At 41.5% G+C, this 21,273-nt stretch overlaps 1 protein-coding gene across 4 annotated transcripts in view; it reads left to right on the top strand.

Annotated features, from left to right (window-relative positions):
* The window catches only part of RASGRF2 (Ras protein specific guanine nucleotide releasing factor 2), a 237,337-nt gene that overhangs the window by 177,756 nt on the left and 38,308 nt on the right, over positions 1 to 21,273 (top strand). For all 4 annotated transcript variants that reach the window (XM_025998231.2, XM_025998230.2, XM_072736877.1 and 1 more), the window contains one exon: positions 14,545 to 14,651. In XM_025998231.2, the coding sequence (XP_025854016.1) occupies positions 14,545 to 14,651 (107 nt within the window). The remainder of the gene's footprint in view (positions 1 to 14,544; positions 14,652 to 21,273) is intronic.

Below are 21,273 nucleotides of genomic sequence, written 5' to 3'. Positions count from 1 at the left end.
TCTTTGTTTGTATTTTTCTAGCTCCTTGAAGTGTAAGGTTAGATTGTTTATTTCAGATTTTTCTTGCTTCTTGAGGTAGGCCTCTACAGCTTTTGCTGCATCCCAAAGATTTCAGACTACTGTGTTTTCATTTTCATTTGTCTGTATGTATTTTAAAAATTTCTTTAATATTTTGATTGATGCATTCACTGTTAGGTTAACATGTTATTTAGCTGACAAGTATTTGTGTTGTTTCCAGATATTTTTCTTGTAGTTTGTTTCTAGTTTCATAGCTTTGTGGTTAGAAAAGATGCATAGTATGACTTATATCTTTTTGAATTTGTTGAGACTTTTTTTGTGGTCTAATACATAATCTATTCTAGAGAATGTGCACTTGAGGAGAATGTGTATTTTGCTTTTTTAGGATGGGATGCTCTGAATAAATCTGTTAGATCCATCTGGTCCAAACAGTGGTTCAAAACAACTGTTTCCTTGTTTCTGTTTGGATGACTTTCCATTGATGTAATTGGGGTGTTAAAATCCCCTATTCTTATTGTATTACTATTGAATATTTCCTTCATTTTGTTATTAGCTGCTTTGTGTATTTGCATGCTCTCTTGTTGGGTACATAAATATTTACAATTGTTATATTGTCTTGTTGGATTTTTTTTCATTATGATTGTATAGTGTCCTTCTTTGTCTCTTCTTATAGTCTTTGTTTTAAAGTCTGTTTTGTCTGGTGTAAGAATTGCTACTCCAGCTTTCTTTTCACTTCCATTTGAATAATAAATGCTTTTCCATCCCTTCACTTTTCATCTGCATGTGTCTTTAGGTCTGAAATGAGTCCCTTGTAGGCAGCATATAGACCTTACCTTTTAATCCATTCTGTCACCCTACACCTTTTGGGTAGGGTGTTTAGTCTATTTATATTGCAAGTAATTATTGACAGGTATACACTTATTGCCATTTTGTTACTTGTTTTATGGTTGTTTTTGTAGTTCTCTGATCCTTTCCTCTTGCTCTCTTCTCTCCTGGTTTACTGGCTTTCTTTAGTGATATACTTGGATTCCTTTCTCTTTATTTTTTTTTCATACCTATTATTGGTTTTTGATTTGGGGTTACCATTAGACTTGTATATAACATCTTATGCATATAGCAGTCTATATTAAGTTGATGATTGCTTAAGTTTGTACCCACTCTTGACTCTTCCACCCCATATTTTAGATACATGGTATCATATTTTAAATCCTTTTGTAAATCCCTTGACTGATTTTTATAGATGTACTAAATTTTACTTTGTGTGCTTCCTACTTTTCTTATTCTTACTTATGATCTTCCTTTCCACTCAGAGACCTCTTTAACATTTCTTGTAGGGCTGGTTTAGTGGTCATGAACCCCTTTAACTTTTGTTTGTTTGGGAAACTCTTTATCTCTCCTTATATTCTGAATGATGGACTTGCTGATTAGAGCATTCTTGGCTACAGATTTTTCCTTTCATTACTTTGACTATACCATGCCACTCCCCCAGTCTGTAAATTTTCTGCTGAAAAATCAGCTGATAGCCTTATGGGGTTTCCCTTGTATGTAACAGTTTCCTTTTCTCTTGCTGCCTTTAAAATTCTCTTTTTATCACTACTTTTTGCCATTTTAATTACTATGTTTCTTGGTGTGGACATCCTTGGATTGATTTTGTTGCAGGCTGTATGTGGCTCCTGGATCTGGATTTCTGTTTCCTTTCCCAGATTAGGGAAATTTTCAGCTATTATTTCTTCAAGTAAATTTTCTGTCCCCTTTCTCTCTTTTCTCCTGGGGTTCCTATAATGTGAATGCTATTATGCTTGATTCTGTCTCTGAGTTCCTTACATCTATTTTCATTTTTTATTATTTTTTCCCTCTCCAGTTTCATTTCTCTGTACTCCATGTCACCTATTCTTCTGTTCCCTCTAGTCTACTATTTATTCCCTCTACTGTATTTTTAATTTTAGTTATTGAGTTCTTCATCTCTTATTGGTTCTTTTTTTCTATCTCTTTGTTGGGAATCTCACTGAGATCCTCCACTCTTTCTCAAGTTCACTGAGTATCTTTATGACTATCACTTTAAATTCTCTATTAAGCACATTACTTATCTCCATTTCATTTGCTCCCTTGCTGTGATTTTTGTCCTGTTTTTTGGGGGGGATATATTCCTCTATCTCCTTATTTTGTTTAACTCTGTGTCTGTCTCTCTGTATTAGGAAAGTCACCTATGTCTCCTGTTCATGAAAGTAGTGGCCTTGTGAAGAAGAGGTCCTCTCGTGCCCAGCAATGCAATGTCCTCTGTCCACCAGAACCTGAACTTGAGAAGTGTCTCCTATGTGTCCTGTGTACCCCTACTATTGTGGCTGAGCCACATTTGCCTTCAGTCCGGTCATCTGCAATGTCTCTCTTTACCTGTTTTGGGCAGAGTTTAGTCCCTGCTTTGTTAGTGGAACAATATGGGGTTGCTTTAGGCTTGAGTTGAGTCAGATTAGGAGTTTGCCTTGAACTGTAGGGTGTTTTCTCTGTGTCGCCCCCTGGGAGACTTTCAGTGATGAACAGGGCCTGTAGCCAGACCAGATATCTGCCTCTGACCCCTTGCTGGAGCTGCAGTTGGACTGGTGTGTATCAGTTATCTTCCCCTCTTCAGGGGGCAGGAGTCCCTTCGGAGCCATGCTGTTCCCTGCTGGGGCTGTATGCACACTGTCAGGCTTGTGGCACTGCTTTGGATAGGCTCTGGTCAAGGACCTACTGGAGTGGGTGGGGTGCGTGTCTAGAGGAGATGCAGGGGCTGGGCATGCAGTGTTAGCTTGTGCAGACCTGTTGTGTGAGGAGCCCCAGTGCTGGGGCCTGGCTGGTGGGGCATGTCCATTAGAGAACACAGCGAGCAGGGCATCCTGTTATCAGTTTAGCCATAGAAAGTGTTGACGCAGGACTGGTTCCCGTAGGTGTCCATGTGTCTAGACTATGGGGCTGTGGAGGGAATGGTGTCCTCAAGCTCCGTTGTTTCTGAAGTCTCACAAGTATCTCTGCGCCTCCGGTAAAATGCTCTGAGATGAGTAAAGAAGTCTTGATCCTGTTTATCCTCGACATTTTTCTAACTGCTCTTTCTATGCTGTATCTCCAAAGGGCTATTGATCGTGCTGTCCGTTTGAGGGTGTGAACTCCATTTCTTGTGGCTCTGCAGTTTTCCTGGAGTCAAACCAGCGGACTTTTAGAGCTCCAGGTGTTAAGCCCCAGTGATTGTAAGAACTCATGAAATTATACCGCTCTTCTGTTCAAAGCCAAATGTTATAGGGATTTGTTTTCCCCATGCAGGTTCACCATACCTGGCTGCCCAGTGTGAGTGTTTCTTTCCTCTTTCCACCCCCACAGTGTCCCTCTTTCTGTGGGCAGTCCCATGGGTGTGTTTAGCTACCAACTAAGTGTCTACCCTTCCTACCCTCTTCAGTGTGGCCTCTTCTATACCTTTAGCTGTGGAGAGTCTGTTCTGCAAGTCTTTGCGTTATTTTCTGCATTGTTTACACTCATGTGGGTGTTATCTAGTTGTATCTGTGGGAGGAGGTAAGCTTAGAGTTCTATGCTGCCATCTTCTCCAGAACTTGTATTCACTGTATTTTCATAGGCCTCTTGGCTAATACTGGTTGTGCTGTCAAGAAACTCTGACATAAGGTATTCTATATCTTCAAAAAAATGAGACTTCATTTTTTTTTTAGATTGCTGTATCTTAGTTTTCAAACTGGTTCAATTTATTGTCTCCTATGAACCTGCATCACCTCTCACTTTCTAGGCTATTTATTTCCTTCTTGCCTCAGCAATAATCTTGAAAAGTCATTTTGCTTACTTGGTGGCTTCACTTCCCACTGACTCCTCAAATGCCCTCATTCTGCTTGGGGAGAAGTTACCATCACCTTCTTTACTGGCAGTATGTTCTTGTTGCATTTCTATGCCAGCACAGAAGCTGATGGCAACAGCAGTGGGAGGGCTGAAGATTAGACAGCAATAAACAGTAGCACCTTGAACTTCTTGGGAGCAATCATTCAGGTAGTGTGTTTCAGTAGGAAGAGCCTGGATTTTGGAATGGGATCATCTGGCCATGGATTTTACTATCTGTACCTTTGGGTGGCTACTGGACTTCTCTGAGCCTGAGTTTTCTCATCTATAAAAGCAAGGAGTATGTTTTCTGGAATTGTGAAAATATAAATAATACACAAAGGTTCTTGTAAGTTTTAAGTCTGGTATATAATCATTCCTTTCATTCCTTTAAGAATCTAGACAGCTCAGGGGCACCTGGGTGATTCAATCAGTTGAGCATCCAACTCTTGATTTAGGTTCAGGTCATAATCTCAGGGTCGTGAGATCAAGCCTCTCATCGAATTGGGCATGGAGCCTGCTAAATATTCTCTCTCTCTTTCTCTCTCTCTCTTATTCTCTGCTTCTTTCCCCCAAATTATGTACCTGTTCTCTTTCTCTAAAAAAAAAAATCTAGACATTTTTAAAAATCCATAAAAACAATGCAGCTGACAGTCTTATTTTTTTGAAAAATGAAAGCAAATGAAAGAATATTGATTTTGCCATTCCTTATGTACTTTTTATCACAGATAACAATAAGCCTGCTGAGCTTCTTTTCCTCAGTCTAGAAAAATATGTTTTTTCATTGTTATGGTTAATTGTACTTAGAAAATCTCAGGTTAATATAAGGAGAAGAACTTAAAAACAGAGATAAGAACACACTTGTAAATAGGTAAAAACAAACAACAAAAACCACTATGCAGCGTTTGTTCATTGCCTCATGCATATCCCAGCAATAGAACACTGTTCTCATGATGTTTAGCATTATATATATGCAAATCTGCTTGTCTGTACTTACCTTTTTTTTTTTCAGTATACTAGCTTTGTGGTCTTAAGTAATTTATTCATTCCATATCCAGGAAAATATTTTATACTTGGCTCAGTGTGCAGTAAGGAGACATTAGAAGTACTTGTACTGAGACAATAACAATAAAAGGAATGTTTAAGATCAGTTTGAAGAGGCAGGCAACTTGCTCATCTGCAGGTTTCGAGTTATACATTTTGGTGTTTTACTTGTTTGTAGGCTATCGTTTCCCCATTTACAGAGCAAACTCCATGAGATCAGGGACCACATTGCTTATTCACCCAGCACCTACACCGTACCTGGAACAAAGTAGATGCTCTATAGGTATTGATTGAATAATTGAATTAGGGTTGGAGGAAGAATAGAAGGACAGAGAATGAAAGGAGGACTTACCTAGGAGACAGTAGCTACTACACATGTGTGAAGAACGTAGACTTAGCATGGTGGCAGAAGAGTGGAGAAAAGGGGATAAATCTGACAGATGCTACCAAAAAGTTAAGAGTAGTTGTTGACTGAATGGGAAAAACAAAGGAGAGACAGAGACGAGTGAGATTTTCCCACCTGAGAAGCTGAAACTGTGGTTATCCCATTAACTCAATAGGAAAGTTAAGATGGGGAGGAACTTGAGAGTAAGAAACATACATTGAATTTTTGGGTGTACTTCTTATTAGGGTAGAATGTGTCATTAGGTGGAAATCTCTCATAAGAGTCTTGAAATGAGGGATTTGGGGGCACACAGGAACCGGAGGTGTCAGGTTGGAGTGCATAGAAAAACCATGAGACAGAGTTATGTCCCTGAGGGAGTGAGAACTGAATGGAGTCATCTGGAACACAGACTAAGAACCAAGGGATGAGATAGTGGTGGACAAATTGGAGGATTGGGCACAGAGTGGAGAGAGTATTTGGTGACAGAAGCAAAGGGGGGCACAGTAGGAGAAGAAGCATCCTTTGCTTGTTCCTGCAGACATGTTTCAGAGTCAGGAACACAGTTACCCAGGATTTCTGGAAAATTCATGCAGGTGGTTTAAACATAGTCTAACAATAAAGTTATCCAGATCAGTCACTTTCAAACTTTTTTTTATTGCAACCTACTCTAAGAAATACATTTTACATTTTGACTCAGGATACACACACACACACGATACAAAAACTTCCCTCAGGAATACTCACCCTCACTATGTACAATCTCTTCAGTTAGTTTTCATCTGCTTCATTTTTTTTAAATACTGCTAACAGCCCACTAAAGTGATTTCACTCCCCATTAATAATGAGTCATGACCAGAAGTTTAAAAAGCACTGGTCTATATGATGATCACAATAGGAAACATAATGAATTTGGGGAAAGTGCACATTTTGAGAAAATTTAATTCTAGTTAGATAAATAAAGGTTTTTGCTTGGTATTCATTACAGTAAGAAACATATTTCTATAATGGGGCCATTCAATACATCTCAAAATTTAGAACTAAAAAGGGAAGCACTTACTTTGCCAGCATATTCTGTTGTAGCTTACAGTGTTGGTTTACTACCTTGTAAGAAAAACTTAAAAGTCTAAACTTTGGATCCACACAAAGTTCCAAAGTTTAAAACAGCCTGGGGCTCAAATCCTGGTTCTGCTGCTTAGTAACTCTGACCTCTGCTAAGTTTCTAACCTTTTTGGTTTTGTTTCTTTATCCATAAATGGGGATAACATTTACCCCAACTCATCTGTTGTTGTTGAAGAAGCCACATTATTCATGGCGCTTTACTCAGTATGTGATGGGCCTGTGATAAATGGCAGTTGGTACTCTTGTCCTTGGTTGTGAGGATGAAATTTCGTATCACTTGTAAAGCTACTACTACAGTGCCTGGCATAAAGTAGTAATAGACATTAATGGTCTTTCCATGCCAGCAACCAAAGGACAGTAATACAGTTGTAATCCAAGAGCATGGAGGTGTACAAACCAATTATATGACATTTTTTGAACAATATTTACTAGATTATGCAAAGCATATTGATAACATTGATGTTATTGGGGAGATCGAGCTTTATTTGTATAAAGTGAAAAATGATGCATCATTGATAGACTTTTCTTAATTGCCTCACTGATGTGGACATTAAAGTGATCACATTGCAGTTATTCAACAAGCTTAAATTTATTAAGACCAGCAGTGCTGGATAGTGGGGATAAAAACACAAGAAAGAGGTCCTAGATATAAAGTAACCAATAGTTAGCATTTACTTTTTCTCCTGGGCAGCCCACCACCATAGACCACTGATAACATTATAACCTCTAAAAAAACAAAACAAAACAAAACAAACAAACAAAAACATTATAACCAAAAAAAAAAAAAATTATAACCTCTGTGGTTTTCAGCTCTTTGTGAATGTACTCTAACTTTCCTCACCAATTCTGAAGGATGGCTTAAAGATACTTTGCTGTGGGATCCCTGGGTGGTGCAGCGGTTTAGCACCTGCCTTTGGCCCAGGGTGTGATCCTGGAGACCCGGGATCGAATCCCACGTCGGGCTCCCGGTGCATGGAGCCTGTTTCTCCCTCTGCCTATGTCTCTGTCTCTGTCTCTCTCTCTCTTTCTCTCTCTCTCTCTCTCTCTCTCTGTGTGTGACTATCATAAATAAATAAAAATTTTTAAAAAAAGATACTTTGCTGAAATTAATAAGAGCTCCACAGTCCAATTCTGGGTGATCTACTTCTGATGTTAAAATCAGTATGCTTTGTCCTCTGGAGCCTCAGGGTAGCTCTTACTGGACTGACCCATGATCCACCTATGTGTAATTTTATTTCCATCTAAGATTATTTTGCTTGCCTCTTACATAGTAGGCAATGAAGTTGGCTGAGCGTCATACCATTTGAAGAATAAAATGAAACTTTCCCTTTTCCTCCCTATTTTTCAACTTCCTTGTCTCCCTCCCCACTACTTTATTGTATGGTCTGGTTGTGATAGATTTCAAATGTGTGGTCATCACAGTAAGACAGTGAAAGGATGCCTTGACTTCAGATATAAAGCACCTGCAGACACTATCAAATAGCTTCTGGAGGGAGTGATGCGATTTTTTAAAGATTTTTTTTTTTTTTTTTATTCATGATAGAGAGAGAGAGAGAGAGAGGCAGAGACACAGGCAGAGGGAGAAGCAGGCTCCATGCACCGGGAGCCCGATGTGGGACTCGATCCCGGGTCTCCAGGATCGCGCCCCGGGCCAAAGGCAGGCGCCAAACCGCTGCGCCACCCAGGGATCCCTGATGCGATTTTTATTAAGAAAAGTTAACTGTGAGTGCCTGTGTGCCAACCTGGAGGGTCTACAAAGATGCTTGAAATGAAATCCCTTCACCACGGAGTGTCTATTTAATGAGAGAGGTGTCACATCTACCAGTTGCTATGAGGGATGGCGTGGCTCACAAGATATCTGGGGGAGGGACCATAAAGTTGAATCTCATTCTTAAATTCACATGAATGGGGGTTTGGTTCTTAGCACTTTCCCAGATGGCTTTTGTTGCTCACATTAGTTATTTTGACCAGTGCCTACAAATGAAGAAGAATTTACAAAAATTGGAAAGACGGGAATCTTGAGATGTCGGTGCTCCAGATGTATGTATTTGTAAAAGAAACTCTCCTGGTATATGTGGTTTCATTGTGCTGTCACACTTGACAAGTGAAAGATATATAAAGCCCTGCGGAGATTTTCTATTTGCTATTCCAAAGAATGGCACAAGAACTCCTTGGGGGTGGATCTGTGATTCTAGGATAGAATGGCTTCCACATGGATGTTGTCACCAATGAGCTGTGTAGTTCGTGCTTAAATTCAGAAATAAATGGTGCCCAAGCAGCCCCCAATTTAGATGGTGGCTTAAAATAAGGAGAAAATCTGATGGGTGATAGAAAATTGTTACTATGATCACATAGCTTTAAAGTCTGTGAAAAATGGGGAGACAAGCATATCTGATTAGGTGAGAGCACATGGGAACCCAGTTAAGGCATTAATTTCAGTTCATGAATAAGCAGTAGCTCCTTTTATAAAACTTTTTTAAAAATTTTTATTTATTTATGATAGTCACAGAGAGAGAGAGAGAGAGAGAGAGAGAGAGGCAGAGACATAGGCTGAGGGAGAAGCAGGCTCCATGCACCGGGAGCCCAACGTGGGATTCGATCCCGGGTCTCCAGGATCGCACCACCGCTGCGCCACCCAGGGATCCCCCCCCCCCCTTTTTTTTTTTTTTTATAAAACTTAACCTATAAGCATTTGCTACAGGTATGCCGCTCAGAAATATGGTTCATGTATCTGGTTTAGGGAATTTCTAAATTGTTGCTGGTTTAAATAGAATTGAGAGAGTATTTCTCTAGACAATCAAAGATCTCCATCTGTTGATCAAGCAGTGAGAAAGGCTCTTCAGGAAGGAAATAAGTTGATGTCCATCACATCCTTACTGCTCTCACATGTGCTTATAACTAGCTTTCTGTCAAAGGTATTTAGTAAGGGCCACTGGATCAGGGCGGTGGATGGATGAAGCCACCTCGAGGTGCGAACATAATTATAATAAATATGATTTCACTTGATCTTAGCCAAAAGGCCGAGAAGCGATTTTATAATAAATATGATTTCATTGAGTACTTTGTTTTACAAGAATTATTTAATATTTAACATAACTTTATGTGGTTTATCCTGCCCATTTTACAAGTTAGGAAACTGAGCCACAGAGAGGTCCAGTAATTTGCTCTGAACTTTACTTCTTGTTCGTCCTGGAGCCATATAGGGCTGACCTGCCTTGGGAAGGGTACAGAGGAATGTTGGTCTTTGGAGCCTTCCCTCCCTAGTTCTCCACATTCCTGCAGCACTTGAAAGGGCGGTCCTGCCTGTGGCTGGTCCTGCTATCCTAGTCATTTTTCCTACTAGCTGTAGATTGCTCCAGCTGCCCCGAGTGCCCATTTTTGTTGCTGGAGATTGCTTAAGTGAGTACCTGGTCACTTTCCAAGAGAATGTTGAGTACTACAAGTGGCAGCAGGTGATAAGCCCCAAGCAGCAGGGATACTGAGAACTTACCAAGCTATGATCTCTACGGAAAAGACAAATAATGTGGTAATTAGAAGGAGGTATGAAGAACATCCAAGCAGTGTAATCAAATCCTAACCTAAATGGTAATAGAGGTTGAGATTTGAATTTATGGAAATATTTGAAATTTTATAAAGAAAATCCCTTAAGTGGACTTTTAATGTGTGACACTAAATAACTTGGAGAGCAGAAGAATGTTCCTTGCCTTTTTTGCCTGTCTTTCAAAATAAATTGCTCTGCCACCCACCCCTAACACAGCCACAAATAGACCAGTAGAGAGAGATGCTTTTTCCAAAGTACATTAAAGGAGTAGCAGCTCTGTTAAAATAGCTTTTTCTTTCTTAACATTTCACTTTGATTTTGATATTTCTGTTCCTTCCTCACTCCCATCTTCTGTTCTCATCTCATTGATTGGCCATCCTTATATATGCAGGTGGGGGACCCTGCCCCATTACCCTTTTTCAGTGTTCCAAGAGCTTTTGGCTTTCATCCTCTAGCAACATGATGGTGCCTTATTATTCCCCAGCTCTCACTCCAGTTGAAGTCTCTAGTATGGTTGATCTGAGCCTTCCCATCTGCTTCACTCACTCCCCATACCATTTCCTATCCTTTTCACCTGCCTTTCCCTTTATAGATCATCAGTATATCCTCACCAGTTGCTTCAGTGGTATATTTGTCTTGGAGTTCTATCATTTTGCAGTTTTTCTGGGTGTGGTTTTCATTTTATCTATCCTGCTTAGGATTCATTGAAGTTCCTGAGCCTGAAGATTCATGTCTTCCATCGAGTCTAAAACAATTCTTTTCCTATATTGTCCTTCTGATTTTTTGTTGGAACTTCTCTTTCCTCCATGTCTTTTAATACCCTTTTTCTGCTTTCTCTCTTTAACTGCTTTTGCTGCATTTGAGTACTTTGCTGAAATCTTTTTAAAATCTCTTTCCACTTTATTGTTTGTTTATTCAGTGAGGTCTATCTAATCAGTATTTATCTATCCTTTGAGTTTTTTATTTCAACCCATCTATTTTTCTAACAATATTCGAAAGAACAATTATATTAGCTTGAAGAAGTTTTATGTGGTTCTTGTAAAATCTGACTTTAACAATTTTTTAATCTTTTATCATGTTTTCAGTTCCCACTTTTATATCATTAGTCTTTGTAAACGTTTTAATTTTAGGATGTTTAAACTGGATCTATATGATAGTACTGGTACCTGGAATTCTTGGTAATGGTGGAGGGGTGGGGTGGGAGTTCCTCATCCCTGTTTCTACCGATCTGTGTTCATGACAGAGAGTTTGAGTGTTTTGTAATTTTGGATTGTGAGTTTTTCTTTGGGGATTGATTGATTGATTTCTGATAATCCACTACAGGCTGAGGTTGAGTTTCTGTCCCTCCAGAGAGGTTTTGTGTATACTTTTGTCAGGGGTCTCAGGATTATCACTGGCCTGGGCCACTTTGTAGCTTCACATTTAGAGAGATAGACCACCCAATAGGGGCTTAATATGAGCTTCAAATCTACATAAAGTGGGCTGTTGGCTGTTAGTTCTCAGGGAGGCTTTTTTCCCCACTGCCACTGAGATTCAGGCTGAGACAGATAAGCTTCTTACCGTCCCTTGTGCACTTAGAGTACTTTTCCCCCTAATCTACTCTTTCACAGACAGACTTTTTTTTGTGAGTTCTAGCTTTATGTGGGAGTTTCAACTGACATTCTTTCACCCATACTTCATGAAGGTCCTGAGGCTTCTTCTCCTGAACCACATGGATTTACAATCTAAATCCTGTGTTACCCAGACTGGTGAGCTGCTTTCCTCTTGGGGCAGCTAGTTCAGATGCTTGGTTCTGGTTCAGATCTCTGTGTGTTTGACCCTAGAAGATTCCTTATTTTCTTGAGAACTCACCTATGCACTTTAAAAGATATTTATTGTATTTTACCCAGAATTTATAAGCTTTTAATAGTAACAGATTTTTAAAAAGATATCTATTCTGCCAAGAGCACATCATCACTGTCCTCTGACAGTGTACACGAAAAGGTAGAAGATGACTGTCGACATCCAAAGAGCAATATGGAAAGGGGGCCTCTGTGCTCAACAAGTTCATAGATCTTTTTTGGTCTAACTCATTCATAAGCACTGAGGACTGTTCATTTAGTCTTTTACTCCATCATCTTTACATTCAAATCACATTCACTAAGTTTTTAGTAAATTTGCACTTTCCAGGCTTTCATTCATTTATTCAGCAGATATATACCATGTACAGCATTGCTACACGCCAGATATGTGCTTGTTGTGCTCAGCAAAAACATACCCAATCCCTATCTACATAAATAAATGTAAAATTGCACATGTAACAAATACCAGAAAATAAATGTGCATGGTACTATGAGATCCGTTGATTTTGTTCAACTTAGGCTGGGAAGGGCTCAACTGGGGAAGTGAAATAAACAACAAGAGCTTTCACTGAGTGAAAAGGGGAGCAATAATTGTGTCAGGTCCAGGGCAGCATGTACAAAGGCCCTGGAATGTGGATGAAGGACTTAAAGAAGAGTGGTGAGATAAAAGAGGAGAAGTGAGAAGAATATGGTTCCAGAAAAGGCTGAGAAGGAGCTAGGGGTCAAACTGTGAAAGACACTGTGGGCTGTGTTAAGGAATTTTTCTGTTTATCATAAGTGTCATTGAAGGGTTTTAGAAGGGGGAATGATACATATAATTTGGCTTTGGAAAAGATCTTTCTCATTTGAGGGAGGAGAACAGAGCTGAGGAAGCAAGAATGACAAAGGAGACCAGTTACAGGACTATTGTCAGTAGACCAGATTGAGAGTTGCTGGTAGCTCAAGGTCAATTTTGGCTTTGTAGAGTTGAAGGTATGGACAGATTTGAGATTTACTTACCAGATAAAATTATTAGGAAGAAGCCGAGTGATGGGCCAGGGACAATTCCAAAGTTTCTAGCATATATAAGTGGATGGCTAGTGACGTTCCTTTAATGAGATAGGGAACACCGGATAAGGTCAAGGTTTGGTGGAAAGGCCATGGCTTTTTCTTCTTTTACAGATTGGGTCTGAGGTTTTTGAAATATTTAAGAGGAAAAATCAAGAAGCAGTTGGATGTATGGATCCAGAGCTCAGAGAAGAGATTTGGGGATATAAATACATAAGGATTTGCTTATAGGTGTCCATCAGATGAGCTTTCCAATGGGGAGATGATGGATATTGCTTGGATATAGGGACATGCAGGTTACTAGTGACCTTATCAGGAGCTGTTTGGGTGGCAAAATGGGGTGAGAAGCTTGGAGTAGGATGTAGAGCATATAGAAGATGAGGACATGGAATTAGATGAGTTTAGACAACTTTCAAGAAGTTTGCCAGTGAAGTTATATAAGGCTTGCATTCATTTTTAAAGGAAACATGTCACTTAATTATGATGGGAAGGTAAACATTTTTAAAACAGAGACTCAATAGAAAAAACCTTAAATAGTTTCTTGAGAGCGAAAAGGTGGCCAAGAAAAAGAGACCTATACTGGCACAGAGAGGAACCAAAGACACTCAACCAACACCGAAGTGTATGTCCTAAGAGCAAGCATTTATTGAGCTCTCACTATTGTACCAAGTGCCATTCTAAATGCTTAATCTGTATTAACTAAGTCTCCATGGCAACTCTGTGGGGTAGGTGCATATTAGCTCATGCAGGACATGAGGAGACCAGTGACAGAGAGGTGCCACCACTTGCCAAGGTAGAACAACAGGGATTTGAACCCAGTCTGGCTGTGGAGTTCATGTTCTTAACCACTACGCTGTCCTGCTTCTCCAAACGTGGGTGCATAATAAGCTATTTGTCTCATCTATGAGGCAAGATATGGGCTAATCCATCTAAAATATTGAAAATGTTATTGGGATCCCTGGATGGCTCAGCAGTTGAGTGTCTGCCTTCGGCCCAGGGCGTGATCCTGGAGACCCGGGATTGAGTCCCACGTCAGGCTCCCGGCATGGAGCTTGCTTCTCCCTCTGTCTGTGTCTCTGCCTCTCTCATGAATAAATAAATAAAATATTTACCAAAAAGAAAATAAAATGTTATTGGTTGTGGAATGACTTCGGGGCAAAAGTATAAACTAATGTTCACTTAAATGATTTGTTAAAACTTCTTAGCTTTATGTTCTAGAACAAGGCAGGCGTAAATGTCATTAGATCAGCGTTAGCTTTCACCAGTGGCCTTTAATAAATGTGTGCACATTATTCATTTAATTGCACCTGTATCTGTGTAGTAGCCTCACTGTTGAGGGTATAATAGGTAAGTAAGCAGAATTCACAACGGTCTGAAGCCATTCATACCTCTCTGCCAAGGTGTATTTGTGAGTGTCCACTAACTAATGTCCTAAGATAAGTGACCTTTTCCAGATTCCTAGGGATTGGCTTTAATATATGCGTGTGGGGATGCCAGGGTGGCTCAGTGGTTGAGCATCTGCCTTCGGCTCAGGCTCTGATCCCAGGACCCAGGATTGAGTCCCGCATCGGGCTCCCGGAATGGAGCTGCTTCTCCCTATGCCTGTGTCTCTGCCTCTCTCTCTCTCTCTGTCTGTCATGAATAAATAAATCTTTAAAAAAAATAATAATGGTGATGCATGTGTTTATTCTTTTCCTAAGGATTTAACAACACTGAGAGGACATGCGACAAAGAGTTTATTATTCGGAGAACAGCCACCAATCGAGTCCTGAATGTCCTCCGTCACTGGGTCTCAAAGCACGCACAGGTAATTTATTGGCATTGCTAATGACTTTCAAGGATTATTTTTTTTAAAAACCAAGTTTCTAAGTCGTTATATTTGTAAAATGCCTTCTGAGTCTTAGAGTTAGGGAAACCTTGGAATGAGAACAGAAAGGGAAGAAATGGAATAGACCTTTGGATCAAAGTAAACATGTGCCTGTTTGCCAAATATCCACTGTCTCCTATCTGGCATGACGCCGGAGGTGAAGCAGGGCTCCTCTCTTTCCTGATCTTATGAGGCAGCAGCCCCCGGCTGTGGGTGCTGGAAGCGCTGGCCTGTGCCATCCAGGGAGTGCTCTTCATAGGGCTGTCACCGTAGGTGGATTGCACCAAGTGTGGCCGTGCTGGGGGTAAGCAGCAGGTACTCATACCCCTCAGGTAAACAGCAGGTGCCCTTGGAGATTAGAGCACTCTGGTGTCTGGTCTGGAAGTATTTTCTCAGGCCGATTTAGGAGGTATGTAGCATCATGGCTTTGATGTTCTGGTTCCTAATATTCTTTTTTTAAAATTGCATCATGCTGACGGGACACCTACTTGATAATTGTTTGTGTGTTTTCAGTACATGTTCGTAAAATTTACACCCATTTCACAATTTCCCAAAATAAAGGACGTCCTTCGCTTCATTGGCTTGAGCGTCCTTCGCTTCATTGGCTTGAGACATGTGTTGTGCTTTTGTGACCCACTGCCAAATAAAGGGGGGGCTCTGGCGCACATGTCATGGCTAGCACCTGCCAGGAGAGTTTTCAAGAGAGGGAAGGGGACCCTGCATGGCTTAAATGAGAACATGTTAATCATATAAAGTGTGAGTAAAATGCTAATTAATAAAGAAAAAGAGAAAGGAGGAGTTCCCGGGTCTCCCTTCATTATATTCTCAGATCTGTCGCGGATCTGCAGCACGGCCCTTGGTAACAACAGTCCATGAGAGAGCCAGAGTCCTGGAATCCCTGTGCGAGGAGAATACACTAATTGGGAAAAGTGGGATTTGGGCCTCACCATCAGTTAGCCCATGACAGTTCTTAAATGTAAATTAAAATAAAAATGAAGGTAGCATGTTAAATATAGGATGTAAAAATTTTATCTTACACCTCTTGAATAAAGAAAAATGGATCCCCTATGACTCAAATTCTGAAACCATCCTGAGCCCATGGAAAATGTCTCATCTCTCGTCCTTATAATCTGAGGGAGCTGCTTGTAGGTCCGCTTGCCTCATTGCAGGTGCATGATAATGAGGTTTCTCCTGTGTCTGACTGTCCCATTCCCCTCTGGCTTTGGACTCGGGGTCCTGACTTTTGATTCCCAGGGCTCCAGTGGCTTCAGAGGTGCAGAGTAGCTTCAGTACACAAGGCTTAGCAGGTGCCCCTCCGTTGTCTCCCCTGCTGCAAGCGCAAGCCCAGCCCCCTCCTATCTGCAAATCTTCTCTGAAACCTCTAATCTTGCTTCCCTATCAGCCTCACCTCCTTTCCCTCCCTCCCCAGTGCCCTCTTTTTCTAATGATCTGAAACAGGAATCCCTCCCAATTTGCATTGAACCCTTGCAGTGGCTAGAAAAAGAGTCGTGAACCAATTTACGATCTGTTGGTCTTACTTTACTTTGGGTGAAGAGAGCTCATAGACGGGGAGATGGGTGGGCTGAATCCCTTGCTTGTATGATAGAGATGTGCAGGCAGGTGTGATCATCTGGCTTGACAGTGGCTGCATAGATACATGCATCCAGCCGGGATTAGAAAGAAAAGCACCAAGTCCCCGGAACAGAAAGTGGATTGATATGAAAGCAAGGGTCTCGTTATTCAGTGTGTCCTGGGGCCTTTAGCTGTAATCTCGAAAGACCCTAAGTGTTAGCTGTTGTTCAGACAGTTGAGATACTTCGCTACCTGTTACTTAAGGTGTGCTTGGATGTGGGGAAGCACTTCGTCATCTGCTTAGGGGGCCCACGCTTGAGAAACCTGGTTTCTCAGACCCTCCCTACGTTGGGGACAGACGTGGATGGTACAAATTGCTCAGACATCCAGTCTTCCATCCTGAGACAATTAAAAACAATTTTTTTGTATATTTTTTCATTGGAGTTTGATATGTGAACATACAACATAACACCCAGTGCTCATCTCATCAAGTGCCCCACTCAGTGCCTGTCACCCAGTCACCCCGTCACCCCGCCAACCTCCCCTTCCACCACCCCTTGCCAGAGTTAGGAGTCTCTCACGTTCCGTCACCCTCTCTGATATTTCCCACTCATTTTCTCTCCTATTCCCTTTAAGCCCTTTCACTATTTCTTATATTCCCCGTATGAAGAAACCATATAATGTTTGTCCTTCTCCGATTGACTTACTTCACTCAGCATAATACCCTCCAGGTCCATCCACGTTGAAGCAAATGGTGGGTATTTGTCGTTTCTAATGGCTGAGGAATATTCCATTGTATACATAGACCACATCTTCTCTATCCATCATCTGTCGATGGACACCGAGGCTCCTTCCACAGTTTGGCTGTGGTGGACATTGCTGCTATAAACATTGGGGTGTTGGTGTCCCGGCATTTCATTGCATCTGTATCTTTGGGGTAAATCCCCAGCAGTGCAATTGCTGGGTCGTAGGGCAGGTCTATTTTTAACTCTTTGAGGAACCTCCACACAGTTTTCCAGAGTGGCTGCACCGGTTCACATTCCCACCAACAGTGCAGGAGGGTTCCCCTTTCTCCACACCCTCTCCAGCATGTGTTGTTTCCTATCTTGTTAATTTTCCCCCTTTTCACTGGTGTGAGGTGGGATCTCATTGTGATTTTGATTTGTATTTCCCTGATGGCCAGTGATGTGGAGCATTTCCTCATGTGCTTGTTGGCCACGTCTGTGTCTTCCTCTGTGAGATTTCTGTTCATGTCTTTTGCCCATTTCATGATTGGATTGTTTGTTTCTTTGCTGTTGAGTTAGATAAGTTCTTTATAGATCTTGGAAACTAGCCCTTTATCTGATATGTCATTTGCAAGTATCTTCTCCCTTTCTGTAGGTTGTCTTTTAGTTTTGTTGACTCTTTCTTTTGCTGTGCAGAAGCTTTTGATCTTTTTTTTTTAAACTCTTCTACAGTTTATTTTTTTTAATTTTTTTAAATTTATTTATGATAGTCACACACAGAGAGAGAGAGAGAGAGAGAGAGAGAGGCAGAGACATAGGCAGAGGGAGAAGCAGGCTCCATGCACCAGGAGCCCGACGTGGGATTCGATCCAGGGTCTCCAGGATTGCGCCCTGGGCCAAAGGCAGGCGCCAAACCGCTGCGCCACCCAGGGATCCCAGAAGCTTTTGATCTTGATGAAGTCCCAATAGTTCATTTTTGCTTTTGTTTCTTTTGCCTTCATGGATGTATCTTGCAAGAAGTTGCTGTGGCCGAGTTCAAAAAGGGTGTTGCCTGTGTTCTCCTCTAGGATTTTGATGGATTCGTGTCTCACATTTAGATCTTTCATCCATTTTGAGTTTATCTTTGTGTGTGGTGTAAGACCATGGTCTAGTTTCATTCTTCTGCACGTGGCTGTCCAATTTTCCCAGCACCATTTATTGAAGAGACTGTCCTTTTTCCAGTGGATAGTCTTTCCTGCTTTGTCGAATAGTAGTTGACCATAGAGTTTAAGGCCCAATTCTGGGTTGTCTATTCTGTTCCATTGATCTATGTGTCTGTTTTTGTGCCAGTGCCACACTGTCTTGATGACCACAGCCTTCTAGTACAACTTGAAATCCGGCATTGGGATGCCCCTGGCTCTGGTTTTCTTTTTGAGTATTCCCCTGACTATTCGGGGTCTTTTTTGATTACACACAAATCTTTAGATTATTTGTTCCAACTCTGTGAAGAGTTGGAACCATGTGTCCATGGTATTTTGATAGGAATTGCACTGAATGTGTAAATTGCCATGTGTCCATGGTATTTTGATAGGAATTGCACTGAATGTGTAAATTGCCCTCAGTAGCATTGACATTTTCACAATATTAATTCTTCCAATCCATGAGCATGGAATATTTTTCCATCTCTTTGTGCCTTCCTCAATTTCTTTCAGAAGTTCCTGACACAATTTTTATGTAACATCATTATATAAGATATACAAAACAATTATGATATACAAAATATGAAGGGCTTGAACAATAGAATTTTTCATCATTTCCCATCTCATCAAAGATAACTAATATTGGCAGATACGACCCTGAACTTCATTCAGGAGAAAGAGAGTTGCGGTATTATGAGTGTTGGTTCTCCAGAGAAATAAAATTTCCCTAGGATGTCACCCTCAACTCCTTCCCTGCAGTGTGTACTAGAATGCCATTCTGGAATCTTCTAGCCTTTCCTTTAGTAAGTATTTGGCAAGGCTAGAATATTGTGGTTTTTTTATTCTGATTCTAAAATTTTTCATCTGTTACATGTTCTGCCCTAGTTTCTCCTCATTTTGTTTTGCTTTTTCACTCATGTGTTGCCTTTCTTGATGAAAGTGAAGCCACAAGTCTTCCCTGGGTGTCTCCCACATGTCTTGTCTGTGGGTTAGCAGAGTCGGGATACACGAGTTCTTCTTCGAGCTCTGTCACTATATCTTCTGTGGGGGCTGATTTGGTCCCTTGGCCTCACTGGGTGTTAATATTCTCTTCTGAGAATGAGAACAACCCTCCATCTCTTGCCTCCCCCGAGGATGTAGTAATGAGGTTTAAAGGCAACATTGAATTGAGAAGCAGGAAAGACATAAAGTACACTGTGGGTGGGTGTGACCAACTTTCCCTTCCAGCTAAGGATAGGAGATGAACATTTCCTCCCCCTACAAGGAGCTCTTAATTCCCTATAGATGGGATGTGTCTCCTTCATCGTTGTGTCTGCTTCCTCAGGGCTCTGCAATGCAGGGTTCATGGGAGATGCCCAGGAAAAGTTATCAAATAGAGTTTACAGGTTAATGTTGCTGTTGCTCATTCTCTAGCATTTAAAATATGCAGAGTCAGCCAGGACAGAACTAAGGCCACTGAGGGACCAGAACTCAGCGCTGTGTGTTTAGAAAATCAGAGAGAAGGAAGTATTTTTGTTAGGTGTCCACACACAGCTCCAGTGTCTCCTAGCAGGAGACATGTGTGGACATTTGCACAATTCCAGGGTGTCTATAGGTTTCAGGGCCTGCAGTGCTTTTAACCCCATGCTCCCAGGACTGCTTTGTCTTCTGTGCACAGATGGGAGAGGGAGGGGCTTTGAGGCTGGCACTCAAGTGTCTGTGAGAGGCCTGGTGTGTACAATCTATAGCAATTTTGATTTTCCCGAATTGCCTTATAGACCCACTGATTCTGGAAAGATTCTTCTGTCCCGATTGTTTGAGGGATTTTACATATCATGGAGTGGCACTAATAAAGGAGCCTGCAGCTGTGTCCACAGGCTACAGCCTGCTCCATCAGACCCTGGGTTACTGTCTGAGGGACAAGTGACCAGAATGAAATGGTCACTCATTTTCTTAACTGTAGGTTAAGGGGATTGTTTTAAAAGCATGAGATCAGATAAAACTGACCAATTCACATGAAAATCTCCTTCCTAAAGGAGTTTAGTTGCTACTTCCTCTCTTTTCCCTCACCTCCTTCATTCATTCACTAACAAGAATTGAGCACTGGAGTGTGCCAGACACAGGGCAGATGTGAGTGTGAAAGAATCCAGACATTTCCTGAGTCAGGGGTACTGGCCTTACATATCCCGTGGAGAGAACTCCCAAAATCCCACCAGGTGCCCCTCAAGACTTAGCCACTGTCCATCTGCTATATCCAGAGCTGAGCTCTGCTCCACCTGCCCCAGCAAGTCAGGTGATGTTCTATACGCTGGACAGTGGAAGCAAGAAGGGAAAGCGAGGAGTGGCCTGGGTAGACCAGTCAGTTAAGTGTCTGCCTTTGGATCAGGTCCTGGGTCCTGGGGTGGAGCCCTGGGTCGGCTCCCTGCCCCGAAGGGAGTCTGCTTCTCCCTCTCCCTCTGCCCCTCCCCCCTGCTTGTGCTCTCTCACTCTCTCTGTCAAATAAATAAAATCTTAAGAAGAAAAAGAAAAGAAAGGCGAGAAGCGGAGAGGAGGTGTTGGGGAAAGAATAGGGGCCTTTAGGTAGACTGCCAGGCTGAGGGCAGGCCCAGCTACGCCAGGAAGGAAATGTCTTATTCTGGACTGAACTGGAACTTTGATTAATGTACTGGATTGGACATTTTGATTGAAGAGAGAAGTCTCATACCTAAAGGTTCTCAAAAACTTCAGTGCTTGCCCAAAATATATGCGGGGTGGAGAAGGATGGTGGACAGAGCAGTTTACTGTGATCAGTGAAAAACAGTATCACTGCTTGACGATGACGTCATTGTTTGTGATACAGGAAGTGCAGGTCATCTCAGGAGAGCAGCTTCACAGACTGTATCAAAATAACTCAGCTGTTAGGTTTCTAACTCACTTCAGTCCTCTTTCATTCATTGTCTGGGGGACAGAGAGAGCCCACATTTAGCTGCTGCTGAAGAACTCTCGAGTTTATATTTCAGTTTAGATGCTTTGTTGCATTTTACCTGGAGATCACATTCTTCATAGAAAGGGCACTAAACTTAGGGTGTGGCTCAGAGACTTTTTACCTTTGACCACACCTGTACACCC

The sequence above is a fragment of the Vulpes vulpes genome, chromosome 14 (assembly GCF_048418805.1).
Source record: "Vulpes vulpes isolate BD-2025 chromosome 14, VulVul3, whole genome shotgun sequence".
NCBI lineage: Eukaryota > Metazoa > Chordata > Mammalia > Carnivora > Canidae > Vulpes > Vulpes vulpes.
This window is presented reverse-complemented; position numbering and strand designations above follow the sequence as displayed.